Source organism: Ctenocephalides felis, unplaced genomic scaffold (genome assembly GCF_003426905.1).
Source record: "Ctenocephalides felis isolate EL2017-DRISC unplaced genomic scaffold, ASM342690v1 CF-g0.4_SCAFFOLD_01604, whole genome shotgun sequence".
NCBI lineage: Eukaryota > Metazoa > Arthropoda > Insecta > Siphonaptera > Pulicidae > Ctenocephalides > Ctenocephalides felis.
The window spans coordinates 17,907,089-17,924,640 of record NW_020537758.1 but is presented as its reverse complement, the minus strand read 5'-3'; the positions used below and the strand labels follow the sequence as shown (position 1 = coordinate 17,924,640).

The following is a 17,552-nucleotide window of genomic DNA, read 5'->3' as shown; positions in this document are numbered from 1 at the left end:
TTTGCAACCCATCTACAAAACGGCTGGACCTGCCTCAGCCAAGTGCTAATCAGCACGTCTCATTATTAATAGAAACTGAATGTTTTTTTGAGAGAAGTGGATGTTTTAGTCGATATTATACCCAGGCGGTATTGGGTTCGACATACCCGGACAAAAGACCCAGCCTGGAATGCATAAACGCATGTCCTTAGCTAAACAAAAAAGCTCATACACACACACATAATTTTTTTTAAGGTATGCCAAAATGTTCAGAAGGTTTAGAAACGTAAAGATACATCAAAAATTTTATTTTCGATTTTTTGCGAATTCAATAAATCTACCTCTTTAGTTTTAGCACATTTTTATACGTATCATTTATTTCAATTACAATAGTTTTGAAGGTAATTTATGAGTAGTTTGAGTAACTTCGATGGTGATTTGAGTTTTTTAACTTCCAAAAAGTTAATTTTTTATATATCTTTACGTTTCAAAGGATTCTGAACATTTTGGTATAGCTTAAAACAAATAGATGTATGTATGTGTGTGTATGCGCGGGTTTATGTATGTATGTGCGGCTACAATTTTTCGTGGATGATTACTAGATTCATATTCGAGTAAAAGTGGATATCACTGCTGTTTGATATCAGATTGTGATAAGATTTCAACCTGAAACCTTGTTCAGACTCTTTACCAACGCTCTTCGAGATTATTAAAAATGTATGCATCATTTTTCAAATTAGTTAGTCTGTTATTGACAAAGATTTTTTCCTAACATACACAAATATTTTCCGCTAACCAAAAAATAATAATCATAATCACTCATTTATGTATATTCAAATTGTATTAATGCATACATTAGTAATTTAATCTGACAACTACTTAATTTAGTTAGTTTGAACTTCTGAAATTTCAAATATTTTTTTTTATTTTAAACATTCCTGATTTAAAATTCTATATATTGACATCGGTCAGCTCGATATCAAACAGTATGATATAGACTTTCTACTTGAGGTTATATATCGCAAATATAATCCTAAGTACAAACCGCCTTTTGTCCAATAATTTTTGGAATAAAAAATTAATCAATTGTGTTAAAAATAACCATATAAAATTAGTAATATATTTAAAGCTTTATGTAATTCTTACGTTTTGGTTGAAGAAAATAGATTTTAGGATGATCATTTGAATCAAATTTTATTGATTCACATTATAAGACTTTATCATTTTCTATCATTTTTAGGGATGTTTTAGATTTTTGTTCGTGAATTTGGTTTTTAAGAAATTAAATATTTTTCTCCTTGTAATACAACTTTGTGCTAATTTACGCGAATGCGTTCGCGTATTTTCGCGCATGTAAATATAATCAACCTTCAACTCTGAATTTCGGAAACGCAGTGCGATCAAAATAAACAATATGAATATTATTTATTTATTGTTATTGTAGTATTTCCATAGTATTTATTAATTATTAAATTACAAGTTGCTGCAAATCAAAAACATTGAATTAATTATTGGAAAAACAATAATGCGATTAATTGGCTCTCATTAGACTGACCAGGTAAATATTTATATTTTTCTGAATTATACTTCTACATATATATATATATATATATATATATATATATATATAAAGTTGTAAATCATGATAAAATTGAATTACAACGAATTAAATTTATTATTTACCTACATATAACGTGGTGATGAAAATTTATTTTACTGGATTTGTTGATTGATTTTATATTAAATCAATCTAAATAATTAACATATAATTTATTCATTTATCGATAAATTTCCAATAATACAAAAAATGAATCATGATTCATTTTTCTAAGAGATAAGTTTCTCAGTACAATGGTTGCTAAGTACGTCATTGTGGTTTTTGGTTTTATTGTTTTGGCAAAAGAAAGTCCATTTATATTTCTGTATCCTTCCAACTCATACTTATGCATTTTATGCGTTGCAGTATAAATCAGAAGGAATAGTGTGGTTGAATATAATTTAATATCGATATATCGAAAAGCCATCATATCTTGTAAAATTATTAGTCACATAATGCAAACGTAGATGGATTTTCATGAGGTATGTATTGCAGATATTGAAATTTTATTAACTTCCCGTAGGGTAAGTTATTGTAATCGTCCAAAAATCGAAATCGAAAATTTTTGCATTTCTCGACGTTTCGAAGGTTTCTGAACATTTTGGCATACTTCAGAAAAAATGGATGTGTGTGTGTATGTGTGTATGTATGTATGGATACAATTTTTTGCCCACGTTTTCAGGCGCTCTAATCAACCGATTTGAATGGTTCAAAAAACATTCGATTACTATCGATAGGGAGATATGCTGATTAGTTTTTGGCAGAGGCAGGTCCAGCAGTTACGGAGATAAAGAGCAAAGAGTGCAGAAAATAGAAATCGAGTTTTTGAGTGAACGGAGCATTCGATTTGAATGATCTAAAAAACATTCAATTAGTATTGATTGGCAAAAGTGTTTATTAGTTTTTGGCAAAGGCAGGCCCAGCCATTTCAAAGATATGGAGCTAAATGTGCAAAAAATAGCAGTTTTTGAAAGAACTAAACGTCCGATTAGAATGATTCAAAGAACTTTCTGCTTGTTTTGACAAAATAATTGATTTTGGGAAAAAAAAATTTTCAGTTTATATAATTCTTATAAATATTAGACAATGTTTAATGCTACAATATTTATAATAATCTATTTGAAAACATTAAATATTCCTCGTTCGTTACGGTACGGGAAGTTCCAGCAATTTGCCTTAAGGCACGATGCCATACACCCCACTAGTTTTTGATTAAATTTTGTTACGAGTGTGCATTTATAAAATGAATGATAGATGTTAGGTGATTTTAACACGTTAATTACAAATAATATCAGAATATTTTCACATGGGCTATGGTCACTCTATTAGATAATTTAGTTAAAAATGTCTCAAGAAAACTCAATGAATCGAAGGAGTTTTTTTTGCTAAAATTCTTGGAAAAAACTATTTTTTATGTCACACATATAAGACTGACTACGATTAAATTTTTTTCTCTTTTTACTAAATTGTCACTATTGAAAAATGTGGATTTTTATTATATGAATAAAAGTTAGTTAATTCAACTGAATAAGTATAATTTACTCTAAAATTATAATCTTGCAGTTAATGCTGAAAAACTAATATTCTGAGTATTATAAACAGAGAGCTTAATAAATAATTTAATTAAACCAAGCACAAGATATTTTAAGACCCACATGCATTAATAATATGACCTTCAAATATACATATTTACTTTTACAATTACTTTTTAGTAACTTACTTCAAGATTCGTTGGTTGTTATTCGTGAATCTATGATTATCATATCGATTTTTTGTATGCACATCCCTAAGGCGAAGTTCAGTGGTCTTTGTTTATGTCGAGCAACACTCTCCGGCCACGTGATGGCACACTGGCAATGCATGCGCTCCATAGGGGGGGCAAAGTCCTCGATGACAACATTGCTTTGTCATACGACGTAGTGTTTATATCGAGTACTCGTCAGTCGGTCGGTAAACCGCGTCACAGGATAAATAAATGTGTAAGTGAAATACCTGTCACTGCGACTGTGATAGTCAGTCGTTTCGAGTCGTGAATCGTGATCCCCCACCAAGTGCATTCAGTCGGGTTCCTGTTATCATCGCCCCGATCCGATGATAGTGCTCCTGCTCTCTAAGCCCAGTCAGTCAGTCAGTCAGTCAGTTGTTCTTCTAATTTCAATTGCGGCTCTGTGTTGTGTACCCGAAACAGCTGTTTGTGCCGTACGGTGGTCCCCGCGTGTGTAGCATTGTAGCAGTATCAAAGCGAAGCTCGATCGATCCGGTCGAGACGTGAAGCCCGCGCGATACCCCCGCTTCAGAGACAATTTACAGACTCCGGAGTTAATATCACGAAACCACTTTGTGTTCGACTTCTCAGTACGACAGTGTCGGTCATTTCAAACGCGCGTTGTGTGTGTCCATCTATCATTTACAACGGGGTTCCTGATTTTTCGAAGGTTCAGTAATAATTTTCGTATTTCGTTATGGCGATGAGATGTGTAGGATTGCTCGTCAAGAGCACCATGGTCCAGTCCGGACAGCGCAGGCTGATATCCCAATCAGCTGTTGCTATGAACAGGATGCTTCAGGATTCACCAAACGCTCACCTAGATAAATCAATCTTGCAAAGGTACACTCGTCTTCCTCAAGACGATCGGTTCACGCAGGTCACTTACGTGTGGATCGATGGTACGGGTGAGTACTTGCGCGCTAAGGATCGCGTCCTTGAAATCAAACCTACAAAACCAGAAGATCTGCCAAAATGGAGCTACGACGGTAGTTCTACATACCAAGCTCTCGGAGGTGACAGTGATGCATCATTGGTTCCACGAGCTTTATACAAAGATCCATTCCGCGGTGGTCACCACGTGCTCGCGTTGTGCGATACATACAAGCCTGACGGATCGCCCGCGGACACCAACCATCGCATGGCTATGCAAGATGCCGTTGACAAGACTAAAGAACACGAACCTTGGTTTGGTATTGAACAAGAATATACATTACTGGATACAGACGGCAGGCCCTTAGGATGGCCAGCGCAAGGTTTTCCAGGACCCCAAGGACCCTACTACTGTGGCGTAGGAGCTGATAAAGTTGTTGCAAGAGATTTGGTTGAAGCACATACTTGGGCATGCCTTTACGCCGGTGTCAGAATCAGCGGCACGAATGCTGAGGTAATGCCTGCGCAATGGGAGTACCAGGTAGGCCCTGGAGTAGGTATGCAAGCGGCCGATGATTTGTGGATGTCGCGGTACATTTTACACCGCGTTGCTGAAGATTTTGGTGTGGTTGTGACGTTCGATCCTAAACCTATGGTTGGAGAATGGAATGGTGCTGGGGCACACACGAACTTCTCAACAAAATTGATGCGTCAAGAGAACGGAATCCAGGAAATCAGGAGGGCTATCGAGTTGTTGAGTAAGCAGCATTTGAAACATATCAAAGCTTACGATCCACGTGGAGGACGGGACAACGAGAGGCGTTTGACCGGCCGTTTGGAGACTTCTTCAATTCACGATTTCAGTTCGGGAGTCGCTTCCCGCGGCGTGTCTATCCGCATCCCGCGGGCGGTCGCCGCTCAAAACAAAGGATACCTCGAGGACAGGCGCCCGTCATCAAATTGCGATCCCTACAGTGTGTGTGAAGCTATTCTTACGACGTGTTTGCTGTAGTGTTATACATTCCCGTAAAATTGCCAATAAAAATCGTGTGTTTAACGTTTAAGATTTAAATTTATAAAGACGATTATTTTTATTGATTAATATTATTGTATATTTTATTGAAATAGTCAAAAACGACGACTAATTATGTATATGTATGTATAGACCTCATCAAAAACGTATCTGCTATGTTAATGTAATTTAAGGCTGACAAATTATATATCAGAACTAATTAAGGGACTACAAAATTTTTTTAAGATATATTTAATGTCATATCAGTATTTAATATAGAGCTTCATCAGAATGTTGATTGGCATTTAAAGTTATATTTTTATTATATAAAGAATTTAAATCATAGCCGAAACGTTATAGTTTCGGTTTATATTTTTAACAATAGATCAAAAATAAAACCATATCAAAATTTTTCTAACAAACATGTCGGTCTGCCAGAAATATTAATGTTAATGAAAACTTTAATGTATGTTATATTTATATAAAAATTTCTAAATGTTATGTTTGACAATAATCTAAAAGAAATCTTTATATTTAATGGTAAATATATTATTTTGTAATGTATGAGCATTGTTGTTTTTATTTTTTGCTGTTTACTTTTTGTATAATTGCAGCTTGCAGAAGTGGGCGTGCGGAATCCACTACAAAGCCCCGACTTGCACGACTTCACAATGCAATGTAATGTTTTACTGAATGCTTGATTAAAACAATAAATTATCAGAATGACCTTATCGTACTTCCCGCACATGTGCATTTGTATTCAACTAGGATTCTTCGTGAACGTTCTGTAATTATTGTATATAGATTTATTTCAGTCCAAACACAATGAACATTTTCATTATCTATGCAATAGTCAAGTTGAAGTCAATTGTACTTTGTTTGTATGACTATCAGCAAAATGGCCATTGGTAACAGAAGATAACAAAATAACTACATGAAGATTAAAACATTGTTGATATGTAATTTTATATTCGAATTCCAATATGCAATTGAAATATTCCATTAAAAATTTACAATTGAAACTTTTTAAACATAGATTTAATTAATTTTAGCTTGAGTGCCTTGGAAATTTCACAATTACTCATTTTAATTAACTAGATTTTTTTAATATTGGAACCAAAGGAATTGCTTTTTTCTCCAAATATATATAAATATGATTTTTCAATCATTTTATCCAACGTTTTTGATGGAATGTCCAGTCCATTTTCCTGAAAAAAATTATCATTACACATTAATGCAATTATTTAATTATTTTAAAATTGAAGGAATTCATTATTTATGAATTACTTTCATAAAAAGTAGATTGATTTAATTGTCTGAAGGATGGGATAACTTATATTCTCATTGGATAAAATAACTAAAAAATTAAATAAATAATTTTCTGAAGAAAAAAGGATAGCTTTGAGTTCATTTAAAATTTAAAAATCATAATAGCTACCCCAAAAAATAATAATATATAATAGCAGTGTTTGTGATCTTATATTTTTTATTTGTTAATTATCAAATTATTAACTATAGTTTTAATTTTTATCACATATATATTCATATTTTTGCTGTTGAAATTGTAATTAGATTTTGTTTTTATTATTTTCCTTAATGAACATTTCAATACATATTAAATAAATAGTAAATCTTTTTGATTCAGTTTTTTTATTTAAAAAAAAATATGGCTATGAAAAATAATTTAATATACTAGTGTACATAAAAAAAATCCGAATAATTTCTGTTTTTAATTCAAGTTTTCAAACTCTGATTTTATAAAATCTAAATTATGGCATGTTGACAACAAAACGACAAACATCAATTTGTTTAAAAATTTATGGTGCATAGAATTTAGATATTTGAAATTTTTTAATCACACATATGCCAACATAGAAAAATATTTTCTATATTTAATTATAAACATTCTCACACCATTAGTTCATAAAATAAGAGTGACTCGAATCATTACAATGCAAATTGCACTCAGTACCTACTAATGCAAATAAGAAATTATGCAAGAACATTATAATAAAAAAAGAAATTAAAAGTGGTGTTACGTATTACGTATATAAAAATTTTACATAATAATTGCATAATATATAATTACTTTGCAACAAAAACCGAGTGAAACAAACTCATTTGTATTTCAAATCACGTTTAGGTCACCAATTTATGACCAAAATATCAAAAATTATATAAGGATATTTTCTTGAATAGAAGCATAATAATTATACATATTATAATTTTTAATTGTAAATAATTCCTTATTATATTGCAATAATTCAAAATGCATTTCTGTTCAATATGAAAACGTGCAATCGTTTTACTCGAAGAACTGTGCAAAATCTAAAAACAGTCCTTCTATATATAGTCGGTCATATTCGTCGTTTGGCAAAATTGTTGCCACTTGCAGACACAAATAAACACAAAATAAGAATTTACTGGAAAATTTACAAAGTATGTACAATGAATTTTATTTTGATTGTGTGTTTTGCTAATAAATCATACGAGGAATTCAGCAATATTGAGGATAGAAAATTTTTGAATCAGTATGTTAAATTTGTAATTTTCGATATAATTTTAGTTTTTTACATTTAATAATATATTTATATGATAACTTTAATACATTCATTATTAATATATTTATTTTTAAAACAATATTCAATGGATTATAATCCATCAGTATATGGTGTAAAATAATCGCTGATTTAAAAGAAAAAATAATTAACAAATTTGCCAAAAAAAATATTTTAAATGTTTATTTTAATTTTTAAAATACCTTATGAAAATTACATTACTTTATTTATAAGAAGTGTTGACATTTAAAATTATTTGTATAAATGCAATACGGTAGGTACATAATAAAAATTAATCAGGAAATGCACAATTTAAATTATTGACTTGTACTAATGTCCTTTATATCAATTACTGAAAGTTCTATGAAATGAAATTTTTTATCACAAATCTTTAATTAAAATATTTCATATATAAATTAGTGAATGTTCAAGTTTTTTAAAATTTTTTTAAAACCTTGACAAATTTGAGTATTTAGCCACCTACTACTATATACTACTATTCTATGCAGACTCTTTAATAATTTTTCTATCTATTAGTAATGTTTAATTATATGATATGTTATAAATAAAATACTAAATACTACCTCGAATGTGCAAATAATTATTTTTATAGTATGTTTAGACTTGTTGATTCAAAATGTTAACATAATTTGAACCTAATGTATACTAATTCTTATGATAACGTTTTGTTTGCATATGTTCATAAAGCCATTTAAATGATAATATACTGTCGTGATAAGCACCTTTGTTGTATGAGAACAAATCGACAATTGAAAAATAATAATTTTAAAAATAATTCCGATCTTATTATAATTTTACAGAAAGTCCATTTTTATGTTAATCATTTTATTGTTACTAAAAATACATTATGATGTTTCTTTGTAAAAATGTTTATTGAATCCGATTCATAAAAATTCGTTCGAGTCATGAAACTGCATTTGATTTTTTGGCACAATAACAAACTATTAGTTTTCTGAGACGTTTTGGCAAAGTTCCGATCGGAAATTTTCTTAATAAATTGGTGAGCAAATACAAGTGTTAATGAGAACTAATAATATGCATGATTTATTCGATTAAGAAGTCTGTTATTTTATATATGAATTAATTTAGGCATCAGATAGGTAAACGTTTTATTCATATCAATTTCGTGGTCATAATTAAAATTAATTTACTACGTAAAATCATAATATTTTAATCTTGGAATTGCAAATTTAATTTATTTTTTTTTAAATGTGAAAGCAAATGATTTTTTTTTCAAAATCAATATTAGGTTTACTATGTAAAAATCATCATGCGTAGTTACTTAATTAATTTACCTATATAAAAATAATATATAAAAGTAGTTAAATAATTTTGGTATATGCTATGTAGGTTATGTACAGAATATCATATCAAATAATTGATTTAATTAAATAAATATATATCACTAATTATTAAATTAGTAATAACTAGTTCTATGTTCGATATCCACAATGACCAGCTTGATAACAAGCAGTCTTTTATATCCGATAAAATTAAAAATCTAAAAAAAATATATCAAGTGAAAATTGATTTTCTGGGCCATTGCTACAAAAATAATAAATTGTTAAAAAACACCATTCAAGTTTGTTAAATCATTTGTTAAAATATCAGAACAATTATTACTAATAATAAAAAAATCTGAAAATTTCAGAAAATACAATAAATATGTAGTATTTAATATTTTTATTTTTAATATTGTTATTATTAATAGCAATTATCACTTATTATCGTCAAGTTGTGTATTGTATGACAACTTATTAAATAATTTTTTTAGACGGCAACCCAACGGTCGACCTAATGTCTATTTGATGAATGTTTTATTAGAATTTCTCTAATAAGTACTGTTCACTTTTTATTATAAACATATATTGAGATTGATTCTAAAACAGTTTATATTAATCGACGTCATGCTATAATTATTTTTTATGGTTTAAATATTTCCATGAATGCACTTGGATCACGAAACAGAAATTTATGTGGATTTTTTATTGCTCAACAAATTTGTCTTGATTTTATATGCAAAAGTAAACTGCAAATATGCATTTTTTTGTAGTCTGATTATAAGTGGTGTTTGTAGCTTTGTAGTAAACGCTTGGTCTTGCATCGTTAGGTACAAACTCACATCAAGCAGTAGTATCTAAAAATAAGTTTCCACGTCAAAATAGGTTTTTGAGGGTTCCATGATTTTATCATTATTTTTCCCAAATATTTTCTTAAGTTTTTCGTTTTCATTGTTTATATTTATACGAATTTAGGACGATTATTTTAAGAGCACATGGAGTTCAAAAACCTCATATCTTCGTCATTCTTTCCCACTCTTTAGTGTTTTACGAAACACATTTTAGCATATTTATATTATTCGTGTGTTATTTCGTATACAACGAAATTGCTTGTGTGACGACGATAATTTTGGTATAGGTCATGATTTGAAACAGAATATCATATTAAATATTTGATATTGTTAAATAAATATATACAAAATTAGTAAGCAAACACATTCTTACATATATAAAAAAATTTCATATGTATCGAATATATAATATATAATTTTTTCTGATATGTGAAAACAATCTTTAGTATTTTTGGATTTTTCAATTACAATCCAAGAAAATTCAGAATAAAATCCAAGACAATTTTTTTAATTTATTGTTTCATTTGTCGTTTTTTATATTCTTGGAAGTGCTAAAGAAACAATACAGTGAATATTCTTCATTATCATTAAATCACATTTTGTGGTTTTAGTTTTGTCAATAATTTACATAAATGGTATCATAAATCATTTATAATAACTGGTGATAGTTACATATGTTATCTTTATATGCTTCATGTAAATGGTATGAAATTACTTGAACATTAAAGCATTTAAAATGCCTTTTAATTTTGTCTACTGTTATGAAAGAAAAATGTAGAAAAAAATTATTCGAGTGTAGTTTAATATTATAGAAAATTTCAGTTCAATATTACAGATAAATACTGTGAAAATTTGTACAAAAATGTCGAAATAAAATAAAATGCTGATTTCAAATTGTAACTTTTGAGAATCATATGTGTCTCATGTTTTGGCTAAAAAAATAGCTTTTTCTTATATATTTTTAACGATCTTAATATTTGATATGTACTTTCAAATAAAGTTAAATATGTAGAATATAAAAAATAAACTTCGAAAGTGCCCAATCGATTTCTATTAAGAACGTAAAAATATAATAACATTATTATGAGGTTGAAACTAAGAGTGAAACGTTTAAATGTAATAAAAGAAATGACCGTATAATTTTATAAGAGTAGAATATAATATATTCAATTTATAATAAAATTAAATTCAAAAGTGTTTTTTGTGATAGGTATATATTTTGTAATAAACATGCTTTTAAAAAATTATTCAGACCTATTACGTTTTGTTTCAACGAAACAACATAATTTTGTTAAATCTTGATTAAATAATAAGCGAAAATATTAATAGTTATTAATAACACAATTTGAATCTAAAAATCATATACTGCTTAAAAATATTTGTTATTTCAATATAATTGTATTAGTGTTTATTTTCTTCCTATTTGGCATGCACAATTTTAATAAAAAAAAATTGGAGTATTTTTTGTCAATTTTTAGTTGAATAATGAAATTCATATGGTACTCGAAATCTGCAATATAAAATAAATATAAAATTTTATTTAGATGCATTGACTATTTGTTATCGTTAATAAGTTTCAAAACTGAACAAAAATAATAAAAAAATTAAATATTTAAAGATAGATTTTTTATGTATCTATACAATTTTTATTGATCTATATATTCACCCTGATTTTTTTTTTTATTTTTTATTTAATGTTTAATTTATTTATATATATTCAGATAGTACTGCACTGCAGTTCTAATATTTGTATTGTGGTTTTTGTGATATTTTTGCCACATAATAAATATTATTTAGATTAAAGTAATAGTTAAGTGAATTTATTATAGTTTAAATAATTGTTTTGTTATTTTCAAATGAAGATAGATATTCATGTTGTAAATTTATCCGATTTTATATATTTTTTCATATTAAATATAATAAAAAATCTTATAAAACTTAAAACTTAAACATAATTTGTATTGGTTTGATTTTATATTTTGTTTCTCAAATATTTTTTTTTAATATTTTCCACATTTATATAAGCAAACACATTTCAATAATTTAATATGCAAATAATATCATATAAACATAAACAACTGATATAGAAAAATATGAATAAAATATAAATAGTAATCAGACTGGTATCTATCTGCACCTTGATTATCAATGAAAAGTTATTATTTTTATTTTCAATAAATATTAGTGTATTTGTATTTTTTTTTGTATTAGTGTAATTTTAAAAGGTATTTTTAAAGGTAATACTACTTACATTTCATTGTTATTTCAGGGCATTCTCGGCGTGGGCATCTAAGCAGGAGGTTTTCCTGGCATACTATATAATACCAGGTTGAAATTTTTAAAATTATTCGGTTTAGAACTCTCAAAAGTGAAGTTTTAAGTTAAACTGAAATGTGAAATTAATTTAATTTGAAGTTTGTTTTTAATGATTGTGCAAACATGATAGTACAAGATTGACTGGCTGGGTTCGGGTCATCAGAAATGTAAGTACAAGATTTTTCATATATTTTTTTTGGTACACACAACTAACATTACTACAACTAATTTTACGTGAAATATATTTTTTATTAGTATAGAAAGAAGTATATAGAAAATTGTATGCTTTTCTAACAGTTAATTCAAACCTAATCAAATTATACTAGTGATAAATTTTTGAAGTGCCTTTAAAAAACTTGCACAAAATCTGCATTTAATATGAATAATATAGTATAAAAGGCATAGTATGATTAATGAAATTTATCATAAACATGCTCATGACAGAGTACAAAATTTAAACATCCAATTTTTTGGGGCCACTTCTTCATCTTATACTTGTTTCTTGATACTAAAAATGTGAAGATGCAATCTATTTGCTTTGCCATCAATTTCATTTAAAATCTTCAAATTTTCAGTGCATAAATGCGTCTTTTCCACTGAATTTAAAATTATGTTAATGATATTCATTATATATTAAATTGCACATGCACATATTTTCTTCCTACTCAATAATTTTCTGATTAAAGTTCATAACCCGAGCTGATAATTATTCCTAAGAGATAGTAGCTGGTTGCAAGTAATTAAAGCATATTATAGAAGATAAATTTAATTGCATATTATTATTACTATTGTTATTGCAATCATGTAATGCTGTAAATTTATTACTATTTGTACTTATCTTGAGTGATGTTACATATGACAATTACGTATGTGATATACGTCAATAAAATGCGTAAATTTTGTGAAACGTTTAACCCTTCGTCGGGCGCAGCCGATCTGACAGATACAGAGCCAATAATTTTTCATGCTGCGCCTTGGTTGAATGTTATAGAAACCTCCACTCTTCAATAGCCTCCTAATTTTATATGTTTTATTGATGCGTCTTTATCATTTTGTGTTTGACCTTCACATATAGTGGCAATCGGTATTTTGATCCTAGAGATACACTGCGCCCGAACGTGCAACATTTTGAAACGTACGAATATTGCAATTTTTTGTGAATGTAAGTATTCTTTTTCTGTATTTTTTTACGTATTTTTGAATATATATCTCAATACTTTTCATTTAATTGCAATTTTTTGAAAGTATCTACGAGATTCACTGCGCCCGAATGTGTTACTAACTTGAGTCCATACATTTTATAGGCTAGTAAATATGGCGAGTGGTAAAAAAATTTATAATTTAGAAAAGCCAGCTCATTCAGAAGAGATTCTAAGAATGCTGAATGATGATGCTGATGAAAATAATCTTCTTGACGATTTAGGTGATGAAAGTGGAAGTGACGAAGACCATCTAGAGAGTCGCAAAGTCGATTCTGAGACAGAATAAGAGGACGAACAGGATGAGAGTGAGGAAGAAATAAATTTGAACAATAATGCTAAATATTTTATGAGTAGAGATAAATCTACAAAATGGTGTAGCAAACCTCCCTCTAATAGGACTCGAACAAAATCCCAGAACTTATTAAGACATTTACCAGGTGTTATAGGAAACGCAAAAAATGCTGCAACGCCTATAGAATGTTGGAGTCATGGGAATGATAAGAAAGATCTCCGAAGAAGATATTTTTGAGACAATTATCGCATGAACTTGTTCTTGGGCAGCTAACAAGAAGAAGTGAAATCACGAGTGGATACTGTTCACTTTGCAGGCAGGACTCAAAAGATTCAGACCAAATTCACAGGAAAATGGCTCACAAAAACAAGAAGAGCCACGAAAAAAACGACGATGTGAACCGTGTACATTAGAAGCTAATATTAGACGGCTTTCAAGATTTTGTTGTGCTAAATGTCGAAAAGCACTGTGTTTCCAACATGCGATCTTTCTATGCAGTCCTTGTTGAAATGCTTCAATAAATGATAATATTTAACTATACACATTAAACTATCATTATTATATTACTTATTTTTTATAAAGTGACAAATGAAAAAAAAGTTAGAGACTGTGTATTTCAATAAAGAAAAGTGAGTGTAAATAATTTGTGCATATATACACAGGTTTATATTTTTCTACATTTTATAATAAAATATTATTGAATTCTTCTTTTTTTCTATTTATTCAAAAAGTATACATTCTGAAATATAATTAAACAAAAAATTAACATGTTTATGAAATAAGGAGCCTCCTGAGGATATACTTAAAATCCGTTGCTGTCGGATACACTGCGCCCTAACGTGTGCGTAACGGGACTGCGCCCGACGGAGGGTTAAATAATATTTTTGATATTTGAAATATATTTCGATTGTAGTAAATTTTAACTAGTTTCTGCTAAGCTAACTAAAAAAGAGTGCCCCGAACAAAGTTCCTGAGTTATTTCAGAAAAACTAAAAAAAAAGTCTGAAATCCACTATTTATTGCTAAAGAATGAAAAATCAAATTCAAAGTCGTTTTATTCAAAATATTTTTATCGGACAGTGTGCAACTGTTGGCATGGAATTTTAGTAAAAAGAGTGCCCCGTACAAAGTTTCTGAGTTATTTGACAAAAACTAAAAAAATGTCCCGAATTTTCTATTTAGATTCCTTGATGCATTTTAAATTTTAAATTATCTAATAAAGTTACCATGGCCTATGTATTTTTTTTGATATTATCGTAGCGATTAATGTGTTAAATTATTATAAGTATATACATATATATATATATATATATATATATATATATAATAGGTTGTCAAATATCTCCCTTCCGCCTTTTTGTGTTATAAACCCAGAGCAAAAAAGCGGAAGGGAGATATTTGACAACCTAATATATATTATTGAATATATCCATGTATATTATTTAAACTTGAAACACATTATATTAAAACTAGCTATAAAACTGCACATTCAAATGAAGATTATTATCAGTTACATAATTATATCATAAATCAAATGCCTGGCTATCACACAGAAAACTAATTTATCACATATTTTTAGACATTTGTTTCAACTTTATCGGAATGTATGACAAACCGTGATTTATTATACAAAATATTATTTGTTAATCTATCGATTTCCTCTACTAAGAATTTGATTTACGTCTCGGACGTGCTTTTATAAACTATTTCTTCTCAAAATACGTCATGAAATTCGATTGATTATTTTATTTAATTATCGAATTAAAACTTCTGCATCCAATTGACTGATATTGATATAAGATATAAAATCGATATTAATAACATAATATGGAATGAGGAATTTAATATAAGGTGTGTGTGTGTGTGTGACATTGTCGATGATAATAATAGTAATTAGTCTAGAAATAGTAATTTTGTACATATATGGTCTAACAACATAGTGTAACTTCTTAATTTTGAAATGAGATAATTAACTTTGATAAATAATTTTTAATTTTTCTTATGCATTGTACTCACCAAATTTATTCTTATATTCTCAATATTTTTTTTTAATATTTTTTCTAAAAAATAATCAGAAATACCCAAACATTTCTAATAGACAAAATTCCATTTACATCTTTAAACAGGTTCTACCAGAGCTCTTCCTAAAATTTATGTCCCTTGTATATTATTATCATGGGATTTGATCTTAAACACATTACATCAGGTGAAAGAAAGTTTAATTTATCACAAAAATTTAAAATATTCAATGGGACGTATTCAGAAATCAAAGAAAAAATATAAAATATTGAATTGATTCTTATATAATATAATAATAGGTAATTGTGTTCTATTTTAATACTAATCAATATTTCTATAATTTAAGTTTGTAAGCCTCGATTGAATATGAAAATGCTTTTAATGGGTTTTGTGAATGATTAATAAATGTTATTGATTTAAATAGCTATTTATGGTAATAATAAACTTCTATAACTTTCCATTCTATTTTAAGCTATAAAGGTAATAATGTGATATTTTTAAGTTAACTAAAGCTCGTATTAAGAAACCATCTTACAAAATTTTTAATTCCATAAATGGTAAAAAAATATTTAAATTAAATATACTAAGCGTCCGATTGTAAGTTTGATTTTGTAAAAATAATGTTTATTGTTTACAAGTTTTTATAATTTATTCTATTTATTAGTACTTTATTTTTTATATAGGTCAATATGAATTTTTTTTTATATATTAATTTATATATATTATATTTATTTATATATATATTATATATTATTTTTATATATGAAATTAAATTTTAATATGCTGATTTTGATTTTGAAAATAAACCTTTGTTAAAAAAATAATATTTTTCTAATATTTTTTGTATATATTTGAAGTTTTTCTTAATAGAAGAAAATGATTGAGAATTGCTCACAAAAAATGAATATTTTTAAATTTACTATATATTGCTTAAATTTGCAGTACCTACAATTTAGATTTAGATTACGATTTTTAATAAAAAATTTATATATAATTAAAATGATAAGTTTCCTATACTAATATATTTTTCGTGATTATTTTCTAAATATAGTAAAATCATATTTTAAAAAATATTTAAAAATGTCTAAGTTTTTAAAATTAATAAATGGTTCCTAATGAATTTTGTTAATTACAAAACCGACAGGATACTACAATATACATTAAATAATAGAGAATTACTCAGGCATTTTTAGGTCAAGAGTCTTGAAATATTTGGGTTCAAAGGATATCTTAATTAATATATTACCTTTCGGAACTCAATTTCCAAATATTTTACCAGTGCCTTTCATATAATTTGTTACCTTGAACAATTTCCATAATTCAAACAAATTTTAATGAAATTTATATGGAAAATATAATAATAAATATGGGGACATTAGTATATAATTCTTATTATCAGGAAACATAAAGCAAATATATTTTCATATTTTTTTAAGGCATGAAAATTTCAAAAGAAAACATGATCAATATGAAACAATTTTTTTTAAATTAAATATTACAGATTGCCTCACCTAAATATAATATATATATATATATATATATATATACTTTGCAAAGTAATTTTTTCAAGAATTTTAAGATAATTTTTACAATTTTTAGCCATTTTTTTAAGGCAGAAGGTTTAAAAAATCATAAATTATATGGTATTGCTATTTCTTGAGGAATAAGACTAAAAAAACATGATCTATAGAAACAAAAATGATTTAAAAGTAAAATATTAAAAATTTCCCCACATAAATATAATTATTATTAAAATTGGATCGACTACTTAGCAAAGTATTTTTTGC

The 17,552-nt window shown here is 27.5% G+C and overlaps 1 protein-coding gene across 1 annotated transcript; it reads left to right on the top strand.

Moving 5' to 3' along the window:
* The first annotated feature begins 3,416 nt into the window (after positions 1 to 3,416).
* On the top strand, positions 3,417 to 5,477 carry LOC113372464 (glutamine synthetase 2 cytoplasmic-like). Its single transcript, XM_026612799.1, has one exon. It carries the CDS (start codon positions 4,039 to 4,041, stop codon positions 5,224 to 5,226), a length of 1,188 nt encoding a protein of 395 aa, XP_026468584.1. The 5' UTR covers positions 3,417 to 4,038; the 3' UTR covers positions 5,227 to 5,477.
* The last annotated feature ends 12,075 nt before the right edge of the window (positions 5,478 to 17,552 follow it).

Coding starts and splice junctions, on each gene's coding strand:
- LOC113372464 (XM_026612799.1), top strand. CDS start 4,039: ATGGCGATGAGATGTGTAGGATTGCTCGTCAAGAGCACCATGGTCCAG.